Source organism: Danio rerio, chromosome 4 (assembly GCF_052040795.2).
Source record: "Danio rerio strain M-AB ecotype USA chromosome 4, GRCz13ab, whole genome shotgun sequence".
Classification (NCBI taxonomy): domain Eukaryota; kingdom Metazoa; phylum Chordata; class Actinopteri; order Cypriniformes; family Danionidae; genus Danio; species Danio rerio.
In genome coordinates, this window is record NC_141024.2 from 75772814 (window position 1) to 75794422 (window position 21609).

Sequence of the window (21609 nt, forward strand, 5' to 3'; positions counted from 1 at the left end):
AAAAGAGCAAATATATAGATAGAAAAAACGAACCGAGAGCTTGAGGGAGAGGCTCTTTACCTGCGGCCATTCTGCAGAAAACTCCTCCTGCTTCCTGTCTCTTTCTGGGAATCACTGCGCTGGTGTAAAGTTACAGCAGAAGAGAAAGTCAAAGCACAGTTGAAGACGGGATTCTGCTTCAGGTAAGACAGTACGTTACATACTAAAATATACTTATTATATCTGTGTTTTCTAAAGTAATAATAATGGATGTGTTTCCTTTACTTGGTAACAAGTGGACCTTGAAAGGCTTTTAAAATGTAGGTGATGTTGATCATTTTAAACTTGAGCTGTGATATTTCCATTGTTTAAACACACGTGATCATTACACCTCTGTTCATTAAAAAAGTTTCTGTATTTTGTGTGCTTTATGTTGATTTCTGGTGGTGAATTGCATTATGGGATGTTGATCTCTGCTCTGACCACTTTTGATGTTGAAAATTCAACTCTACAGTTTAACACAGTGATTTTAGGCTGCGTTCACACTGCAGGTCAATGTGGTCTGAATCTGATGTTTTTGCCCACATGTGAGTCAGATCTGTTTTGGTCATGGCAGTGTGAACAGCCCAAACCGAATGGCATCTGATCTGATTTGTGTCACTTTCAAACATGGTGTTAAATCTGATACAAATCTGGTGTTTTGCAATCGGACCGCAGTGTGAACGGGTATGCAGGAATTCATGTGATTTATACATCATCTTTGATAGACACACGTCATTATTCTGTACTGGTTTGTGCTTTGGGGTGGCTAACGAATCCCTCTCTACCTTTACATTCACAGCAAGTGTAAGGTGCAAAACCAGTTTGACCGGCTTTCTGATGATCTGCACCAACATTAAGGCTTGGGGAGGGTTCATGTTTTGTTTGTGATCAAGAACTTTTTTTCTGAGCAAGATGCTGAATTTTTGGCAGCTGTACATCATTTTTTATTTGGTTTTTAAATTTCTACAGTCTCCATGACCACCACAGCATCTGCTCAGGATATGGTCTGGTCCAGGATTATGGAAACCTTGGGAATAAGAAAAACAGACTAACATAATCGCAGATGCCGATCAAACTATAATGTAACAGTCCTTTAGAGGATTTGGATTTCAACAGCATGTGTGTTTTATGTGCACGCTAATGCAGAGAGATGTGTTTTTAATCTAGTTTTACACTGACAGAGTGTGTCTGCTTCCTGAACTGTGCTAGGAAGGCCGTTCCAGAGTTTAGGTGCCAGATAAGAGAAAGATCTACCACCTACAGTCAATGCTGATATTCTGGGAATAAACATTTGTCCAGAATTAATTGAGCGTAGTGGGTGAGAGGGCCTATAATACACCAGGTGCTCCCTCAAATACTGGGGAGCTAAGCTATTCAGGGCTTTGTAGGTAGTCAATATTTTTTTATTTATTAAATTATTTAAAGTTGTTTTTTTTTTTATCTTTGTTGTATTTTTAAGTTAATTTGATTGAATATTTAGAAATCAGTGGATTACCAATGCACATTTTTGGTTAAATTAACTACTTTTTTACTGTCATTCAGTGTGTTTTTGGTGATCAATGCATTGTCCCTTTAGTTAAACATAAGCAGCACCACAAAAATAGACCTGGCACCGTAACAATGTGGTGTTAAAGCTGTGTCCAGATACACTTTAAATAAAAAAAAAAATTCCTGAATGCTGCAGCTCATGTTTTCAGACGTAAATACACATTCTGTCGGAAATAAACTGAAGACAAAAGGTTTACCGGTGTCTATATTGTACTGATAATGGCATCCTGTTTTGCTGATTTTGTACAGGTTGACTTTATACTCTAAAACTGAAATGGCGACTGTCCAAGCCATGAATCCTTCAACGATTGTCATCCAGCTTCAACCACTGACACAAACAGCAACTGTGACCAGTTCTTCTGTGCCTGTTCACATACAGCATATTGCAGGAGTTTCACCTCTTCAAGGAATTCAGGTCTTTCTTAAAGGCCAACCAAAAGCCCTCGGGGTGAGAAATAAACCCAGACAATTATTTTTGATGTCAGTATAGCACACATTAACACACAGCATGTTGTTCTGCTTTACTTCATGAAATACTCTCATCACTCTTACACTGTTTACTCTTATTTCTCACAGACTGTCCAGATAATGATCGGTGTGTTGACCATACTGTTGGGAATCGTGTGTACAAATCATGGATATTATCTCTTCTTCTACACTGGTGTTTCTTACTGGGGATCTCTGATTGTAAGAAACAATAATACAGTTTAACATGTTGTCCTTATCTATAGATAACACAAGCTACAGTGGGTAATCAACCAGAATATCTCTTACTGTCACATTTACAGCCCCTAAGGGTGCTTTCACATCTCTAGTTCGCTTCATTTGGTCCGGGCCAAGGGCAATAAATGATACATTATTGCATTTTCTGCCATCTTTGGGTCGTTTTCACACCACACTGTTGGCTTTGGTTCTAACCAGTTGAAAAGGACCAAACTGCAGTCATGTGACAAAATCCACGTTACTCATTGGCCAGATGTTGTTGAACATAGTACCTAAACTGCTTATTGATTGGTCAGAATGTACGTGCAGGAAAACGTCAAAGAACTCCTGCAAGTAAACAAACCGGCAGACACAAAATGTCGCTTTTTACTATAGAGGGACGACTGCGCTGACTGATTGTATCCCTGCTTTAGACAAACTATACATTTCGAGAATAAAGCGTGAATGCAGCTGGAAAACAGTGTTTTAATGCATCGCTCGTCACTTCAGGAGGAGGTGTTAGTCAATTTAGCCCAATTGCGACGTGGTCATCTTGTGGAAATATTACCAACGATCTATCAGGTAATGTTTTCCCCTCTCTCTCTCTCTCTGTTGGTAAAGCGCTGTCAACAAATGTTTTCCTTCATATCCCATAATGCACAGCACATCGCCCTTCAGCAGCTGGATTAGTCCAAAAGGCACAGTACTTTTTGCGGTTGGACCTGTTTTAGTATGGATAATAATCTCACCACAAACGAACCGCTCCAGGGTTGGTTTGAAGGCGTACCGAGACCACCTCTTCAAGCAGGTCTCGGTACGATTTTTTGGACCGCTTTCGATTCGAACTTGAGTACGATTGCTGCATTCACACCTGCCCAAACTAGCCGCACCAAGAGGAAAATGAACTCTAGTGCCATTCAACTCAACTAAACAAGGCAAGTGTGAAAGCACACTAAAAGAACATGTAAATGCTTTGTGCACATGTTTATTAAGTATCTCGTATTGCCACTAGAGGCAGCACTGAACACACAAACAGACTCCCTGATCTGATATGGAAGACATTGGTGAACAAAGATGCTTTTACATTATTTTGGCACACAAAAGTGTTCCTGGAGCTTCATATGATTACAGTTGAACCCCTGAAGTGACATTTGATGATGTTTTTTTCCTTTTCTGAGTCTTTGTTTACCCGCTGCCTGCTTAGAATAATTTTGTACTTGACCCAACTGATTTAGACCTGGTTTCTGAAATCTCACGTTTAATTGGGTACTACCTAAAGAGAGAGATAACATAAAAATGTAGGTTGTGCAAAGATTTTAGGTTTAATGTCTATTTTGTTTGCCCCTTTGTGATGAGACATGAGTGCTTCCTTAAACCTGAGGTCCCAGTCTTCTGAAGCCGGTCGCACACCGGATGCGCCGCATATGACAGTTTGAAGTAACATTTGCCAAATGTGAACGTTCGCATGTTCTTTAAAACGAAACTATTCAGATGGCTCTCTGTGGCGCGGCAGAACAGTGAACAGACAGCTGTTGACAGCTGCCTACTTGCAGAACCAGTGTGCACTTTCTGATAGGAAAGCTATGTTTAGGATTCTAAAATGCATATAGCTGCGTGGTACGACGCTGAGTGACTCATCCGGTGTGCAACCCCTTTGACTGCTAAAGGGTAAAACTGAGGTATTATCACATCATGCCAAGGGTAATTTGCATCTATGATGCATGTGAAAGAACTCCATACATTAGACTTGCCTGAAGTGGGTTTCCCAACAGCAAACTGACCATTTTCTAATGCAAGTTAAAACACTTCTCAATGTCCTTCAAGGACAGCACGTCTTCAGTTTGCTCTGCCATGGTGAAGCCGGCTCTGAGGACCATTATGCAAATGATGCACGCACATACTGTGCAAATAAAATGCATGTGCAGAAAGCACTGCGTTCAGCATGTGTAACATTCCTGAGCAGGGCCGTTCTGGGCAAAGGACGGTCTCGCCGCCCTCAACCCTAAAGTGAAAGTGGGGGGAGAGCTGTCGCGGACGCCACCCTCTCTATTCTACCACACTAGATGCGAATATAACTGAGGGCGCGGGTGGTGAGGGTAGTGTTGCGGACGCCGACCTCTCTATTCTGACGTCCTAGACACAGATGTATCTGAGGGTGTGGGTGGTGAGGGTAGTGTCGCCCTCTCTATTCCGCCGCCCTAGGCGGCCGCCTAGGTTGCCTCTATGGACGCGCCGGCCCTGAGCACTGGCTGTACCGGCGCTTAATAACAACCGGCGCTAAATAAGAATAAGAAACTCCCAGATTTGCTGTTCCAGCCTGATCTCATGAGGAAACTTAATTATTTTACGTTTTGTCAGTTTACTGGCTAATTTGTACGAATACGAGTTCAGTCGTTCGAAAATGTACAATTTAAAAAAAAAGGGCTTGGCACCCAACCTCACTCCTAACCCCAATCGTCAATGGGTGATGAGCAAATCGTACGAAATTGCACAAATTGCATCGTACGAATTCATAAGAATTAGCCACTAAATCAAAAAGTTACGAATTGCCATGAGTGATTACTTTTTCGAAATATTGTTGGGATTCAAAATGCTGAATTATTAGACTGCACGCTCCTATTCGAATTTCACCAGAGTTACAGACTGCTACAGCATTTTATTCGGAAATTTGCAGACCTCTAGTCTAGTGTATTACTACGAAGAATGCAAATGTATTGAGCAGTTGAGGGAGGGGTGGTTTCTGTGGCAGTAAAATGCTCATCAAAGTAACATGTATATCTGTGTATATATATTTTCCAACATAAGTTTTAAGTTTTGCTCTTCTCTCTGTTCTCAGTACATTATTGCAGGCTCGCTCACCATTGCTGCGGAAAACAAAATGAATTCACCAGCCGGTTTATGTTTGGTATGTACACGACACTTGTTCTTTTCATGGGTCTTGTAGCTTAATGTAAACTTGATGCGTGAGCTGAGGTAAACAGTGTTTATCATAACTCACCACATTCACTAGCAAATGTGAAGTGATCAGACTGAAGATGTTCTAAAGCAGTGGTTCTCAAACTGTGGTAGTGGTACGCGGAGGAATAGCCAAATATTGAAATAAACAATTAACACTTTTAATCCTTTGATGCGAACATCGATGTGATCAGCATTGGCTGTTTTGTGAAGCGTACGATCACAGCGCTGTGCTTAGAATGTTTATTTTAGTGCACTGTGTCATAAGCTGCTGAAATTCAGTTTCTGAAGTTAAAGAATTGATTCTGAAGCGTGATTTGACTGACATAAAAAGTGACCAATCACAGTCGACCTTGTCTAGTTTTGCGTGAAACGTAAGGGCGGGACAAAGGCTTTCTGTGTTGCAGAGACAGAAAAAACAACTTAAAACAAATGTTTTGTTGGAATAATGCTTCTCGGATGTTTTCACTGTAGAGATGTATAGCAGAGTAATTAAACCGCGGACATATTTCCTGCCTATTTGATAATCTACATACACGTTTCGCTTTCCGACAGCGAGTCGACTCGCCTCTGACCTGTCACTCTAGTCTGAATGGCGGTGCGGGAATTGAGGTATTGCGCAATAACTGGCGAGTGCTTTATTTTAACACGAGAGCGCAGTCATTTATGCTAATCGCTAAAACAGATATGCGAGCTCTTAAATAGGCTTTTTTCAAATGAACTGCAAGTGCTCTCATGATCGCCTGCTCAGATTGAATCTTTTCATCATAAACTTTGATTAAACCTTTCAGAGCTTGAAAATATTGTTTAAAAATGGGTAAAAATTCTCTCTATGGCCTCAAAGATTATGTGGTGGCTTTACCAGTGCTATTGAAAAAGATTCATTGTCATGAAAGGAAAAATCGACCACACTTCCTTTGTTAGTGCAAATTCCTATACATGTAGCTTTGGGATTTAAGCAATTAAACCATTCCATCAGGTTAACACTTAAAGTGATTTCATAATGAAAATCTGATGTTTTTTTTCAAAAGTAACTAACTATACTACTTTTTAAAAGAGTACTTTGTACTTTTACCTAATATTAGTATTATTTACTCAAATTTGTGTTATTTTAGCAGTGTAATAGTATTTTTACTTGAGTCCAAAAAACATTTCACAAGCATTTAGTGCAGGTTTATTTTATTATTAATATATGATTAATAAATATTATTATTATTATTAATGGTTTTATTTGTATCAATTCCCATGCAATGTTTTTTTAAGTTGCTGAGAATACATTTCAGGTCTTCAATACATAGCTTGTCAGTGTTGAAAATAAAAACATTAGGTGCTGGAAAAAGTGCTTTAAAGTGCTTGATTTTGCCTGTATGAACTCTGTCATGTGTACATACATTTAACATATATTTTAAGATTTGTCAGAAAGTGTATGAATATAGCCTATATTTATGAGGTCCAGTCAACATTTCCAGCTTTTGATGAACAGGCTACTATGAATACTTTAGATTTAAATACAGCAGTTTTCTTTTTACTTTTTAAGAACAGTGCCATATTAAATGAACTTTTAAAAGCACATTTTAATTTAATTTAATGTTTAGACTATTTAAAATGTTTAAAGTGACTGACAATAATACATATTCTTAATAATAGGAATTAATCTGCCTCGTTTTTAAACTGTGCACAGCTGAAGCTGCTTAATTAGGCCTACAACGCTATATTTTAATACTGGTCATTATGGTGGTACTTGGAAAGACAATTTTTTTCTAAGGTGGTACTTGGTGAAAAAAGTTCGAGAACCACTGGTCTAGACTCTTTCCATGTAGTCACTTAATCATACACATGAGTCTTTTGTACTTGGACCCTATATTTTATTTGATAGTCAATTCATTTAGATCACTTTCCATATAATCTATCATCTGCTTAACCACAGTGTGTTAACACAACATGATACAAAACCTTTCTATTTCTGTGTGTCTACTGTAGGTGAGAGCTTCCCTCGGGATGAACATTTTCAGTGCTATAGCTGCGGGCATTTCCATTATTATGCTTTCACTGGATTTGGCTTTTGGATTCAGTAACCCTTCCTGCAGATACCCTTATTCTTGCTATGGTTACAGGGTATGTCATCAGATTTTATATTGATGTCATTTTAGTATTAGTGTTTTATTTTATAATTACAGTAAGATCACTGTGTGTCCGGTGCACTTGTGAAAATCAAGCGTAATCTGCACTCATCTGTCCAATGCTGTCCAGAACTTGACAAGATATTACTGTTCATTTACACTGGATACTAATATTGACATAAAGGTGACACAGAATGCACTGATACACTGTTTAAATTGTTCTCTGATATCTACAAGGTATGTGGCTTAGGTATGTGCAAAATAAATATTTTTATAGGTCAATTTATAACCAAAGAATTTGGCCCTTGAATGGAAAAGTCTGATTTAATTGATTTGGAGGAGTCATGAATATTAATGAGCTCTGCTCTCAGCTTATTTCTCTGAAGCTCACACAGCATAATGTACTTTGACGTTACTTCAGTTGTCAAAAAAAACTAGATAAGACTTCTTGTCAGAAGACAATTGTTTCAACGGATGTGGAGCAGAGCTATCTATTAAGTGTTGTGGCTGAAATAATATCAATCTCTGTTAAAACAGAGGAATTTCTGAAGTTTATTGGTTACCTTTCTCAGAAATTCACAGTAACAGGAGTGATATGACACCATGCACAAACATGCATTCAACAGCACTTTATGTTTGTTTGTTACCTCATTACAAATGCGCATGTCAGATTTCACAATATACACATTAAGAGGGTGTTGAAGCTCAAGGTATGCCATTTCCATACTGAAAATGTATACTTGGGTATGTCCAGATTTTCATCCTATGGAATCTTTAAACAGCACTTTTAAACTCTGTTCAGTTTCATCAGTATACCTAAAGGACTACTGATTACTGACTCTTTGTTGTTGTTGTCCTGTATGCTCATGTTGAATGTTCTCTCAGACTCGCCTCTCAGGAATCAGTGGTGTGTTGCTGGTGTTCGCCATCCTTGAGTTCTGCATCTCCATCTGCCTATCTGCGTTTGCCTGTAAAGCCACCTGCTGCTTTTTTCCTCAGGTGAGAAATACATCAGCTGAACCCATCAGATAAATTTAGGCATAAAGGATAAAGCTACTTTTAAAGCTTGAGGTTTCACAAGAACCAACAAACCCAATATCTGTCTGTAATTCTTCACTCTTAAATGTCCATACCCTTAAAGTCCATGTGAACCAGAAGTTGCTGCAGACTTTTATTTAAATATGATGACTTACCATGTTAAACCACAACCAATAACTTAAGCTGACCATGTACATTTTATCCTGCAGATTTCTGTGGACAGCAGCCCTTTAATTCAACACCCTCCTGCAGAAAACCCCCAACAGTACATTCAATGTCCTCAAGAAATCCCAGAACCATGCTTTCAACATCCTCCTGCAGAATCTCCCCCAGCGTACACTGAAGGCGAATAAATGTGAATCAACATGAAAAACCGGGGCAGAGCGGTGGATCTACTGCTTTGATGCTGTGGCGATTCTAGTTTCCTTGTGTATCTGATCTGAATAATGCACATCATCAGATGATGTGTAAAATGATTATTATAGTCGTCACCATAGATATCACTGTGTATTTTACATCTACATGTGTATTTTTGTGTGTTTTGCTATTACCTATGTGTATTTTTTTAAATGTCATATGTTTGTATACTGATAAATTGGATTTGTTTTATGACTAGCACTGCCTGTGTCTTTCTCTGACTCAATGCAAGTAACTGCAGGGAAGCAGATTTGGGTTTAGCCTGTGATCACACCAGTGTGATTGTAGGACGCAAAGAGTTAAATGTGTTTTTAACATTCTTTTTTAATTCTATGATTCCTCTGCATACCACTAGAAGAAGCCTGTGTACCACTAGCAGTACATATACCACACTTTGAGAATCACTGCTTTACATCCTTAAAACATCCTAAAAAGCTGAAAGAAAATCACAACCCTTACTAACCTTAATACAGGGGTGCCCAAACTCAGTCCTGGAGTTCCGGTGTGAGGCAAAGTTTAGTTCCAACCCCAATCCGACACTATCAGGCTAGCAAATCAAAGTCTTACTAGGCTTTCTAGAAACATCCATGCAGGTGTGTTGAGGCAAGTTGGAGCTAAAATCTACAGGAGCTAAGTTAGGAACCACTCCTGCCTTACTAGATGAAGGGATGAGTGGCCGACCGCTGGACCCAGACAGGGTCATTACTGACATTATGGCAATCTTCATTTACGGAAATTTTTGATTTTGGAAGAATTTGGGTGTTAAAAAATGATTTGTATGATTAGGAAAAAGAAAAGGCCATACTATCAGGTCTGTGGGTGCGATCATCTGGACATTCTCAGAAAGAAAATGGAGATCTGTGAGGGTATACACATATATATGTGTGTGTGTGTGCCAAATCAAATCAAATCACTTTTATTGTCACATCATCAGCAGCACGTGTACTATGATGAGTCAAAAGCTTAGGTGCTGCTCCAGACAGTACAAAATAGTACAAATACAGCAACAGTGCAAATACAGACAGTGCACATTCCACACAGTCCATATAGTTGTTGTAGGCATTGTAGGTATTGTTTTAAGTATGGATTGGTTAAAGTGCAGTGCGTGCTATATATTGATGGTGTGCAGTGAGGGTATGGAAGAGTCTGTGTGGGGTGTGTTAAGTGTTCATCAGCCTGATAGTCTGAGGGAAGAAGCTCTCTTTCAGTCGGCTGGTGCGTGATCAGATGCTGCGGAACCGTCTGCCTGAGGGGAGCAGAGAGAAAAGTCTATGGCTTGGGTGGCTGAAGTCACTGATAATTCTCATGGCTTTCCTCATGCACCGCCTGGTGTAGATGTCCTGGAGCGAGGGAAGCTCACCTCCTACTACGCGTCCAGCAGTTCGCACAATCCTATGTAGGCCTTTGCGATTGCTGCTGGTGCTGTTTCCATACCAGGTGGTGAAGCAGCCAGGCAGGATGCTCTCCACAGTGCAGGTGTAGAATGAGTGGAGGATGTGGAGGCTCATTCCAAACCTCCTGAGGAAGAAGAGGGGTTGTTGTGCCTTCCTCAGCACCGCGTCTGTGTGAGCAGTCCATGTCAAGTCCTCAGCGATGTGGACTCCAAGAAACTTAAAAGTGCTGACTCTCTCCACTGGTGTCCCGTTGATGGAGATGGGGGTGTGTTCTCTCTTCTCTCTCCTGAAATGCACCACCAGCTCCTTGGTTTTGCTGATGTTGAGTGAGAGGTGGTTTTCCTCACACCACTGCGTCAGACTGTGTACCTCCTCTCCGTAGGCCGTCTCATCATTATCTGTGATTAGGCCCAACACCGTTGTGTCATAAGCAAATTTAATGATGACGTTGGAGCTGTGTTTGGCTGTACAGTCATGTGTGTACAGGGAGTACATATATATCACTGAGATTCCATGTGTGTTTAATAAAAAGTTGAGAGAGGTTTTTTTTTTAAGTATTAGTAATTTATTATATACAAAGGCATAATTCGATATACAGAGCTCTGGGTCCTCACAGATAAGTCCTATCAAGTATACAATGCTATCCAAGGCTCATATCAGGCAAGTAATGTTAGGAACCCAATAAAGAGCAAATATATAGATGGAAAAAAAACAAACCGAGAGCTTGAGGGAGAGGCTCTTTACCTGCGGGCCATTCTGCAGCAAACTCCTCCTGCTTCCTGTTTTTTTCTGGGAATCACTGCGCTGGTGTAAAGTTACAGCAGAAGAGAAAGTCAAAGCACAGTTGAAGACGGGATTCTGCTTCAGGTAAGACAGTACGCTACATACTAATATACTTATTATAACTGTGTTTTCTAAAGTAATATTAATGGATGTGTTTCCTTTACTTGGTAACAAGTGGACCTTGAATGGCTTTTAAAATGTAGGTGATGTTGATAATTTTAAACTTGAGCTGTGATTTTTCCATTGTTTAAACACTTGTGATCATTACACCTCTGTTCATTAAAAAAGTTTCTGTATTTTGTGTGCTTTATGTTGATTTCTGGTGGTGAATTGCATTATGGGATGTTGATCTCTGCTCTGACCACTTTTGATGATGAAAATTCAACTCTACAGTTTAACAACGTGACTTTAGGCTGCGTTCACACTGCAGGTCAATGTGGCCTGAATCTGATGTTTTTGCCCACATGTGACTCAGATCTGTTTTGGTCATGGCAGTGTGAACAGCCCAAACCGCATGGCATCTGATCTTTTTAATTCTGATTTGTGCCACTTTCATACGTGGTGTTAAGTCAGATACAGTGAAAACCCTAATGTTGTCTTCACTTAAACAATTAAGTAAAGTTGACTGAACAAACCTTAAAATTTAGCATTTTGGTCCTATCACTTAAAAATATGAGTTAATTTTACTTATCTACCATGGAAATGCATAAACTTAAGATTTCAAGTGTAGTGAGCTCAAAATCATGATTAATCCTTTGAAAAAAAACAGGTCATTTTCAGAAATTTAGTCTTGACTGTAAAATTCTGATATGTGCAACCTTTTAAGTGCAAGGTCTTTTTTATCAAAAAAAAAACAAATGGCTTCAGGTATAATTGTTCATCATAATGTGAATAAATGGCTGCTTATTTTTGTTCAAAATTTTTAAAAAGATTTTTTAATAGTATATTATTACACACACGCACGCAAGCACACACATGTATATATATATATATATATATATATATATATATATATATATATATATATATATATATATATATATATATGTGTGTGTGTGTGTGTGTGTGTGTGCTTGCATGTGTGTGTGTAATAATATACTATTAAAAAATCTTTTTAAAAATTTTGAAAAAAAAAAATATATATATATATATATACACATTGTAACAGAATGAAATGTCAGTCGCTTGTTTTTTTATTTATGGAATAATGGAAATAAAGATGCTGTTCTAATGGAACTACAGGGCACTAGAGGGCGCTGATTAGACACCTGAAATGTATAATAGGTGAGTGGGTGAATGAAGAAGAGATTCAGTTGTGGTAGAGAGTATGGTTCCTTTGGAGCTACTGTCAATGTTTGTATTGTGAAGTTGGGCAACCTTGCATTTTAAGCTCAGCCTAAAGACCTCATTATTGTCCAGATAACTGAATGTTTGGAAAATGTATTGGTATGCTGTCTGAATAAGATTTTATACCATTTTGGATACCATCATTATGAAGTTGTGTTCCTCAATTATCTGCAAGTCATTAAATCAACGCAAACAGATTTCAACACACTCTGTGTTTTTTACTCTGAATCAGTGACCAGTTTTTTATACTTATCTTAGGGTAAAGACCATCATCCAACAGCTAATGATTTTTTTGTTTTGTTTTGAGAGAAGTTTCAAAGATATTGGGGGTTTCTTAACTTTATTTTGGATACTATATTCTTCAATGCAACATATTTTCCATCTAAGAAAAAAAAAGCACACTGCCACTTTAGCTCTCAAAAAACAGATTTATTATGACAACGTCACAACCTACACTGAAAACCCTAATAAGCTGACTGAACTAAATTAATTGAGTAAACTCGTTGCCTCAATATAATTGAGTAATGGAGTTTCCCAAAACTTGCATATTTAAGTTTATTTAACTTGCCGGTTTTGTAGACTATACTTAAATTGTTCAGTTCACCAAACTTAGTACTAAGTTTGGTGAACTGAACAATTTAAGTATAGTGCGTGTATCTTCTACACTTAAAAAAAAAAAAAAAAAAATATACATTGCTGAATGCTATAGCTCATGTTTTCAGACGTAAAGACACATTCTGTCAGAGATAAACTGAAGACAAAAGGTTTACCGGTGTCTATATTGTACTGATAATGGCATCCTTTTTTGCTGATTTTGTACAGGTTGATTTTATACTCTGAGACTGAAATGGCGACTGTCGGAGCCATGAATCCTTCAACGATTGTCATCCAGCTTCAGCCACTGACACAAACAGCAACTGTGACCAGTTCTTCTGTGCCTGTTCGCATACAGCATGTAGCAGGAGTTTCACCTCTTCAAGGAATTCAGGCCTTTCTTAAAGGCCAACCAAAAGCCCTCGGGGTGAGAAATAAACCCAGACAATTATTTTTGATGTCAGTATAGCACACATTAACACACAGCATGTTATTCTGCTTTACTTCATGAAATACTCTCATCATTCTTACACTGTTTACTCTTATTCCTCACAGACTGTCCAGATAATGATCGGTGTGTTGACCTTCCTGTTGGGAATCGCGTCTATACATTATGGATATTATGTCTTCTTCCACACTGGTGCTTCTTACTGGGGATCTCTGATTGTAAGAAACAATAATACAGTTTAACATGTCCTTATCTATAGATAACACAAGCTACAGTGGGTAATCAACCAGAATATCTCTTACTGTCACATTTACAGACCCTAAGAGTGCTTTCACATCTCTAGTTCGCTTCATTTGGTCCGGACCAAGGGCAATAAATGATACATTATTGCACTTTCTGCCATCTTTGGGTCGTTGTCACACCACACTGTTGGCTTTGGTCCGAACCAGTTGAAAAGGACCAAACTGCAGTCATGTGACAAAATCCACGTTACTCATTGGCCAGATGTTGTTGAACATAGTACCTAAACTGCTTATTGATTGGTCAGAATGTACGTGCAGGAAAACGACAAAGAACTCCTGCAAGTAAACAAACCGGCAGACACAAAATGTCGCTTTTTACTATAGAGGGACGACTGCGCTGACTGATTGTATCCCTGCTTTAGACAAACTATACATTTCGAGAATAAAGCATGGATGCTGCTGGAAAACAGTGTTTTAATGCATCGCACGTCACTTCAGGAGGAGACGTTAGTCAATTTAGCTAAACTGCAACGTCGTCATCTTGTGGAAATATTACCAACGATCTATCAGGTAATGTTTCCCCCTCTCTCTCTCTCTGTTGGTAAAGCGCTGTCAACAAATATTTTTCCTACATATCCCATAATGCACAGCACATCGCCCTTCAGCAGCTGGATTAGTCCAAAAGGCACAGTACTTTTTGCGGTTGGACCTGTTTTAGTATGGATAATATTCTCACCACAAACGAACCGCTCCAGGGTTGGTTTGAAGGCGTACCAAGGCCACCTCTTTAAGCAGGTCTCGGTACGATTTTTTTGGACCGTTTTTGATTCGCACTTGAGTACGATTGCTGCATTCACACCTGCCCAAACTAGCCGCACCAAGAGGAAAATGAACTCTAGTGCGATTCAACTCAACTAAATAAGGCAAGTGTGAAAGCACACTAAAAGAACATGTAAATGCTTTGTGCACATGTTTATTAAGTATCTCGTATTGCCACTAGAGGCAGCACTGCAACACACAAACAGACTCCCTGATCTGATATGGAAGACATTGGTGAACAAAGATGCTTTTACATTATTTTGGCACACAAAAGTGTTCCTGGAGCTTCATCTGATTACAGTTGAACCCCTAAAGTGACATTTAATGATGTTTTTGTTCCTTTACTGAATTTTAAATGTCTATATTAACAGTCTTTGTTTACCCGCTGCCCGCTTAGAATAATTTTGTACTTGACCCAACTGATTTAGACCTGGTTTCTGAAATCTCACGTTTAATTGGGTACTACCTAAAGAGAGAGATAACATAAAACTGTAGGTTGTGCAAAGATTTTAGGTTTAATGTCTATTTTGTTTGCCCCTTTGTGATGAGACATGAGTGCCTCCTTAAACCTGAGGTCCCAGTCTTCTGAAGCCGGTCGCACACCGGATGCGCCGCATATGACAGTTTGAAGTAACATTTGCCGAATGTGAACATTCGCATGTTCTTTAAAACGAAACTATTCAGATGGCTCTCTGTGGCGCGGCAGAACAGTGAACAGACAGCTGTTGACAGCTGCCTACTTGCAGAACCAGTGTGCACTTTCTGATAGGAAAGCTATGTTTAGGATTCTAAAATGCATATAGCTGCGTGGTACGACGCTGAGTGACTCATCCGGTGTGCAACCCCTTTGACTGCTAACGGGTAAAACTGAGGTATTATCACATCATGCCAAGGGTAATTTGCATCTATGATGCATGTGAAAGAACTCCATACATTAGACTTGCCTGAAGTGGGTTTCCCAACAGCAAACTGACCATTTTCTAATGCAAGTTAAAACATTTCTCAATGTCCTTCAAGGACAGCACGTCTTCAGTTTGCTCTGCCATGGTGAAGCCGGCTCTGAGGAACATTATGTAAATGATGCACGCACATACTGTGCAAATAAGATGCATGTGCAGAAAGCACTGCGTTCAGCATGTGTAACATTCCTGAGCAGGGCCGTTCTGGGCAAAGGACGCAACCCTCAACCCTAAAGTGAAAGTGGGGGGAGAGCTGTCGCGGACGCCACCCTCTCTATTCTACCACACTAGATGCGAATATAACTGAGGGTGTGGGTGGTGAGGGTACTGTTGCGGACGCCGCCCTCTCTATTCTGCCGTCCTAGACACAGATATAACTGAGGGTGTAGGTGGTGAGGGTAGTGTCGCCCTCTCTATTCCGCCGCCCTAGGCGGCCGCCTAGGTTGCCTCTATGGACGCGCCGGCCCTGAGCACTGGCTGTACCGGCGCTTAATAACAACCGGCGCTTAATAAGAATAAGAAACTCCCAGATTTGCTGTTCCAGCCTGATCTCATGAGGAAACTTAATTATTTTACGTTTTGTCAGTTTACTGGCTAATTCGTACGAATACGAGTTCAGTCGTTCGAAAATGTACAATTTTAAAAAAGAGGCTTGGCACCCAACCTCACCCCTAACCCCAATCGTCAATGGGTGATAAGCAAATCGTACTAAATTGCACAAATTGCATCGTAGGAATTCATAAGAATTAGCCACTAAATCAAAAAGTTACGAATTGCCGTGAGATGACTTTTTCGAAATATTGTCGGGATTCAGAAGTGCTGAACTATTAGAATGCACGCTCCTATTCAAATTTCACCAGAGTTACAGACTGCTACAGCATTTTATTCGGAAATTTGCAGACCTCTAGTCTAGTGTATTACTAAGAAGAATGCAAATGTATTGAGCAGTTGAGGGAGGGGTGGTTTCTGTGGCAGTAAAATGCTCATCAAAGTAACATGTATATCTGTGTATATATAATTTCCAACATCCAAGTTGTGCTCTTCTCTCTGTTCTCAGTACATTACTGCAGGTTCGCTCTCCATTGCTGCGGAAAACAAAATGAATTCACCAGCCGGTTTATGTTTGGTATGTAGACAACACTTGTTTTTTTCATGGGTCTTGTAGCTTAATGTAAACTTGATGCGTGAGCTGAGGTAAACAGTTTATCATAACTTAACACATTCACTAGCAAATGTGAAGTGATCAGACTGAAAATGTTCTAAAGCAGTGGTTCTCAAACTGTGGTAGTGGTACGCGGAGGAATAGCCAAATATTGAAATAAACAATTAACACTTTTAATTCTTTGATGCGAACATCGATGTGATCAGCATTGGCTGTTTTGTGAAGCGTACGATCACAGCGCTGTGCTTAGAATGTTTATTTTAGTGCACTGTGTCATAAGCTGCTGAAATTCAGTTTCTGAAGTTTAAGAATTGATTCTGAAGCGTGATGACATGAAAAGTGACCAATCACAGTCGACCTTGTCTAGTTTTGCGTGAAACGTAAGGGCGGGACAAAGGCTTTCTGTGTTGCAGAGACAGAAAAAACAACTTAAAACAAATGTTTTGTTGGAATAATGCTTCTCGGATGTTTTCACTGTAGAGATGTCTAGCAGAGTAATTAAACCGCGGACATATTTCCTGCCTATTTGATAATCTACATACACGTTTCGCTTTCTGGCAGCGAGTCGACTCGCCTCTGACCTGTCACTCCTCTAAATAGTCTGAATGGCGGCGCGGGAATTGAGGTATTGCGCAATAACTGGCGAGTGCTTTATTTTAACACGAGAGCGCAGTCATGTACGCTAATCGCTTAAACAGACATGCGAGCTCTTAAATAGGCTTTTTTCAAATGAACTGCAAGTGCTCTCATGATCGCCTGCGTGCTCAGATAGAATCTTTTCATCATATACTTTAATTAAACCTTTCAAAGCTTTAAAATATTGTTTAAAAATTGGTAAAATTGTCTCTATGGCCTTAAAGATTATGTGGTGGTTTAACCAGTGCTATTAAAAAATATTCATTGTCATGAAAGGAAAAATCGACCACACTTCCTTTGTATAGTGCAAATTCCTATACATGTAGCTTTGGGATTTAAGCAATTAAACCATTCCATCAGGTTTACACTTAAAGTGATTTCATAATAAAAATCTGATGTTTTTTTTTTTCAAAAGTAACCAGCTAGAACTTTTTAAAAGAGTACTTTGTACTTTTACCTAATATTAGTATTTACTCAAATTTGTGTTATTGTAGCAGTGCAATAGTATTTTTACTTGATTCCAAAAAACATTTCACAAACATTTAGTGCAGGTTTATTTTATTATTAATATATGATTAATAAATATTATTATTATTATTATTATTATTATTAATGGTTGTATTTGTATCAATTCCCATGCAATGTTTTTTAAGTTGCTGAGAATACATTTCAGGTTTTCAATACATAGCATGTCAGTGTTGAAAATAAAAAAAAAAATAGGTGCTGGAAAAAGTGCTTAAAAGTCCTTGATTTTGCCTGTATGAACTCTGTCATGTGTACATACATTTAACATATATTTTAAGATTTGTCAGAAAGTGTATGAATATGACACATAGCCTATATTTATGAGGTCCAGTCAACATTTCCAGCTTTTGATGAACAGGCTACTATGAATACTTTAGATTGAAGTACAGCAGTTTTCTTTTTACTTTTTAAGAACAGTGCCATATTAAATGAACTTTTAAAAGCACACTTTAATTTAATTTAATGTTTAGACTATTTAAAATGTTTAAAGTGACTGACAATAATACATATTCTTAATAATAGGAATTAATCTGCCTCGTTTTTAAACTGTGCACAGCTATAGCTGGTTAATTAGGCCTACGACGCTATATTTTAATACTGGTCATTATGGTGGTACTTGGAGAGGCAATTTTTTTTCTAAGGTGGTTGTATAAAATCCCTGTTGAACTCTCATTTTGATAACTGTGTGACGTCACATGTGGGTGGAGTTACAGACGTGCCCAGACATGTTCGGTTCTCAGAATATTCCAGTGCTGCAATGAGACAGACGGTAGTTTGTTGATGTGTGTGCGTTCATGAGAATGTAAGTTCAAATGACTATTTATTGTTAGCTAAAAGTGTGTATATGTATACTTTCTAATATATACTGTTTTGTTCTACCTCAGTATTTTACGATGCCTTAGCTAAAAGAGTTTGCTTGATAGACCTGTATAAATAGACTGTTAAAATCAATGTTTACAGCATATACTTATACAAATAATGCTTATTGAAACTATAAGGTGTTTATACATTTATAATTAGTATTTAAAGATACTGAAATCAGTTTATGTGAAGTATAGCAAATTGTATTAATAGATTATACAACATGTAGCGAGTTTACATGGCTGCTGTTTGTTATAACTGGTGCAAGTAATTCCATTAGCGGAATAACCTTGGATTGTTCCCCATTCAGTAATGTTTATTTATTGTCATTCAAGAATATTTGTTTAAGAGCTTTGTTTAATCTACTGGTATTGTTTTATTTCAGAAACCACACACACACAAATACACAAATCTAAATGCACTCCTAAATGTGTAAACTGTTTGAAGATGGGATTGAATAAATCAATGTGCAGACCATACTGTCGTCAATGTTGCCTGTTCACCTCTGACCGGGTTTAAGGAATGGATGTTGACCACCCAGTGTACACACGCACATACATCTAACAGTGGTACTTGGTGAAAAAAGTTCGAGAACCACTGGTCTAGACTCTTTCCATGTAGTCACTTAATCATACACATGAATCTTTTGTACTTGGACCCTATATTTTATTTATTAGTCAATTCATTTTGATCACTTTCCATATAATCTACCATCTGCTTAACCTCAGTGTGTTAACACAACATGATACAAAACATTTATATTTTTGTGTGTCTACTGTAGGTGAGAGCTTCCCTCGGGATGAACATTTTCAGTGCTATAGCTGCGGGCATTTCCATTATTATACTTTCATTGGATTTGGCTTTTGGATTCACTGACCCTTCCTGCAGATACCCTTATTCTTGCTATGGTTACAGGGTATGTCATCAGATTTTATATTGATATCATTTTAGTATTAGTGTTTTATTTTATAATTACAGTAAGATCACTGTGTGACCGGTGCACTTGTGAAAATCAAGCGTAATCTGCACTCATCTGTCCAATGCTGTCCAGAACTTGACAAGATATTACTGTTCATTTACACTGGATACTAATATTGACATAAAGGTGACACAGAATGCACTGATACACTGTTTAAATTGTTCTCTGATATCTACAAGGTATTTGGCTTAGGTATGTGCAAAATAAATATTTTTATAGGTCAATTTATAACCAAAGAATTTGGCCCTTGAATAGAAAAGTCTGACTTAATTGATTTGGAGGAGTCATGCATATTAATGAGCTCTGCTCTCAGCTCATTTCTCTGAAGCTCACACAGCATAATGTACTTTGACATTACTTCAGTTGTCAAAAAAAACTAGATAAGACTTCTTGTCAGAAGACAGTTGTTTCAACGGATGTGGAGCAGAGCTATCTATTAAGTGTTGTGGCTGAAATAATATCAATCTCTGTTTAAACAGAGGAATTTCTGAAGTTTATTGGTTACCTTTCTCAGAAATTCACAGTAACAGGAGTGATATGACACCATGCATAAACATGCATTCAACAGCACTTTATGTTTGTTTGTTACCTCATTACAAATGCACATGTCAGATTTCACAATATACACATTAAGAGGGTGTTGAAGCTCAAGGTATGCCATTTCCATACTGAAAATGTATACTTGGGTATGTCCAGATTTTCACCCTATGGAATCTTTAAACAGCACTTTTAACTCTGTTCAGTTTCATCAGTATACCTAAAGGACTACTGATTACTGACTCTTTGTTGTTGTTGTCCTGTATGCTCATGTTGAATGTTCTCTCAGACTCGCCTCTCAGGAATCAGTGGTGTGTTGCTGTTGTTCGCCATCCTTGAGTTCTTCATCTCCATCTGCCTGTCTGCGTTTGCCTGTAAAGCCACCTGCTGCTTTTTTCCTCAGGTGAGAAATACATCAGCTGAACCCATTAGATAAATTTAGGCATAAAGGATAAAGCTACTTTTAAAGCTTGAGGTTTCACAAGAACCAACAAACCCAATATCTGTCTGTAATTCTTCACTCTTAAATGTCCATACCCTTAAAGTCCATGTGAACCAGTAGTTGCTGCAGACTTTTATTTAAATATGATGACTTACCATGTTAAACCACAACCAATAACTTAAGCTGACCATGTACATTTTATCCTGCAGATTTCTGTGGACAGCAGCCCTTTAATTCAACACCCTCCTGCAGAAATCCCCCAACAGTACATTCAATGTCCTCAAGAAGTCCCCGAACCATGCTTTCAACATCCTCCTGCAGAATCTCCCCCAGCGTACACTGAAGGCGAATAAATGTGAGTCAACATGTAAAAACTGGGCAGAGCGGTGGATCTACTGCTTTGATGCTGTGGCGATTCTAGTTTCCTTGTGTATCTGATCTGAATAAAGCACATCATCAGATGATGTGTAAAATGATTATTATAGTCATTAACATAGATATCACTGTGTATTTTACATCTACATGTGTATTTTTGTGTGTTTTGCTATTACCTATGTGTACTTTTTTAAATGTCATTTGTTTGTATACTGATAAATTGGATTTGTTTTATGACTAGCACTGCCTGTGTCTTTCTCTGACTCAATGCAAGTAACTGCAGGAAAGCAGATTTGGGTTTAGCCTGTGATCACACCAGTGTGATTGTAGGAGTGAAAGGGTTAAATGTGTTTTTAACATTCTTTTTTAATTCTATGATTCCTCTGCATACCACTAGAAGAAGCCTGTGTACCACTAGCAGTACATATACCACACTTTGAGAATCACTGCTTTAAATCCTTAAAACATCCTAAAAACCTGAAAGAAAATCACAACCCTTACTAACCTTAATACAGGGGTGCCCAAACTCGGTCCTGGAGTTCCGGTGTGAGGCAAAGTTTAGTTCCAACCCCAATCCGACACTATCAGGCTAGCAAATCAAAGTCTTACTAGACTTTCTAGAAACATTCATGCAGGTGTGTTGAGACAAGTTGGAGCTAAAATCTACAGGAGCTAAGTTAGGAACCACTCCTGCCTTACTAGATT

General features: G+C 38.5%; 2 protein-coding genes across 6 annotated transcripts; both read left to right on the plus strand.

The window, feature by feature from the left end:
* Positions 1-137: 137 nt before the first annotated feature.
* On the plus strand, positions 138-9002 carry si:ch73-56d11.5. Of its 2 annotated transcripts, none has more exons than XM_088649630.1 (7): positions 138-190; positions 1819-2017; positions 2146-2256; positions 5108-5176; positions 7207-7341; positions 8232-8345; positions 8594-9002. In XM_088649630.1, exons 2-7 carry the CDS (start codon positions 1844-1846, stop codon positions 8735-8737), a joined length of 747 nt encoding a protein of 248 aa, XP_088505756.1. In that variant the 5' UTR covers positions 138-190; positions 1819-1843; the 3' UTR covers positions 8738-9002.
* Positions 9003-11017: 2015 nt separating this feature from the next.
* Positions 11018-21144, plus strand: LOC108179093 (membrane-spanning 4-domains subfamily A member 4A-like). 4 transcript variants are annotated; one of them, XR_015943101.1, is made up of 7 exons: positions 11018-11062; positions 13148-13346; positions 13475-13585; positions 16445-16571; positions 19300-19487; positions 20377-20490; positions 20739-21144. XR_015943101.1 is itself a non-coding variant. In XM_088650970.1 (7 exons), exons 2-7 carry the CDS (start codon positions 13173-13175, stop codon positions 20880-20882), a joined length of 747 nt encoding a protein of 248 aa, XP_088507096.1. In that variant the 5' UTR covers positions 11018-11070; positions 13148-13172; the 3' UTR covers positions 20883-21144. The 4 variants fall into 4 exon arrangements, 3 of the variants coding, with proteins under 3 accessions (XP_088507096.1, XP_088507097.1, XP_088507095.1); XM_088650970.1 differs by having other exon boundaries at positions 11018-11070; positions 16445-16513; positions 19353-19487; XM_088650971.1 differs by having other exon boundaries at positions 16445-16513; positions 19353-19487; positions 20377-20555; positions 20659-21144.
* The last annotated feature ends 465 nt before the right edge of the window (positions 21145-21609 follow it).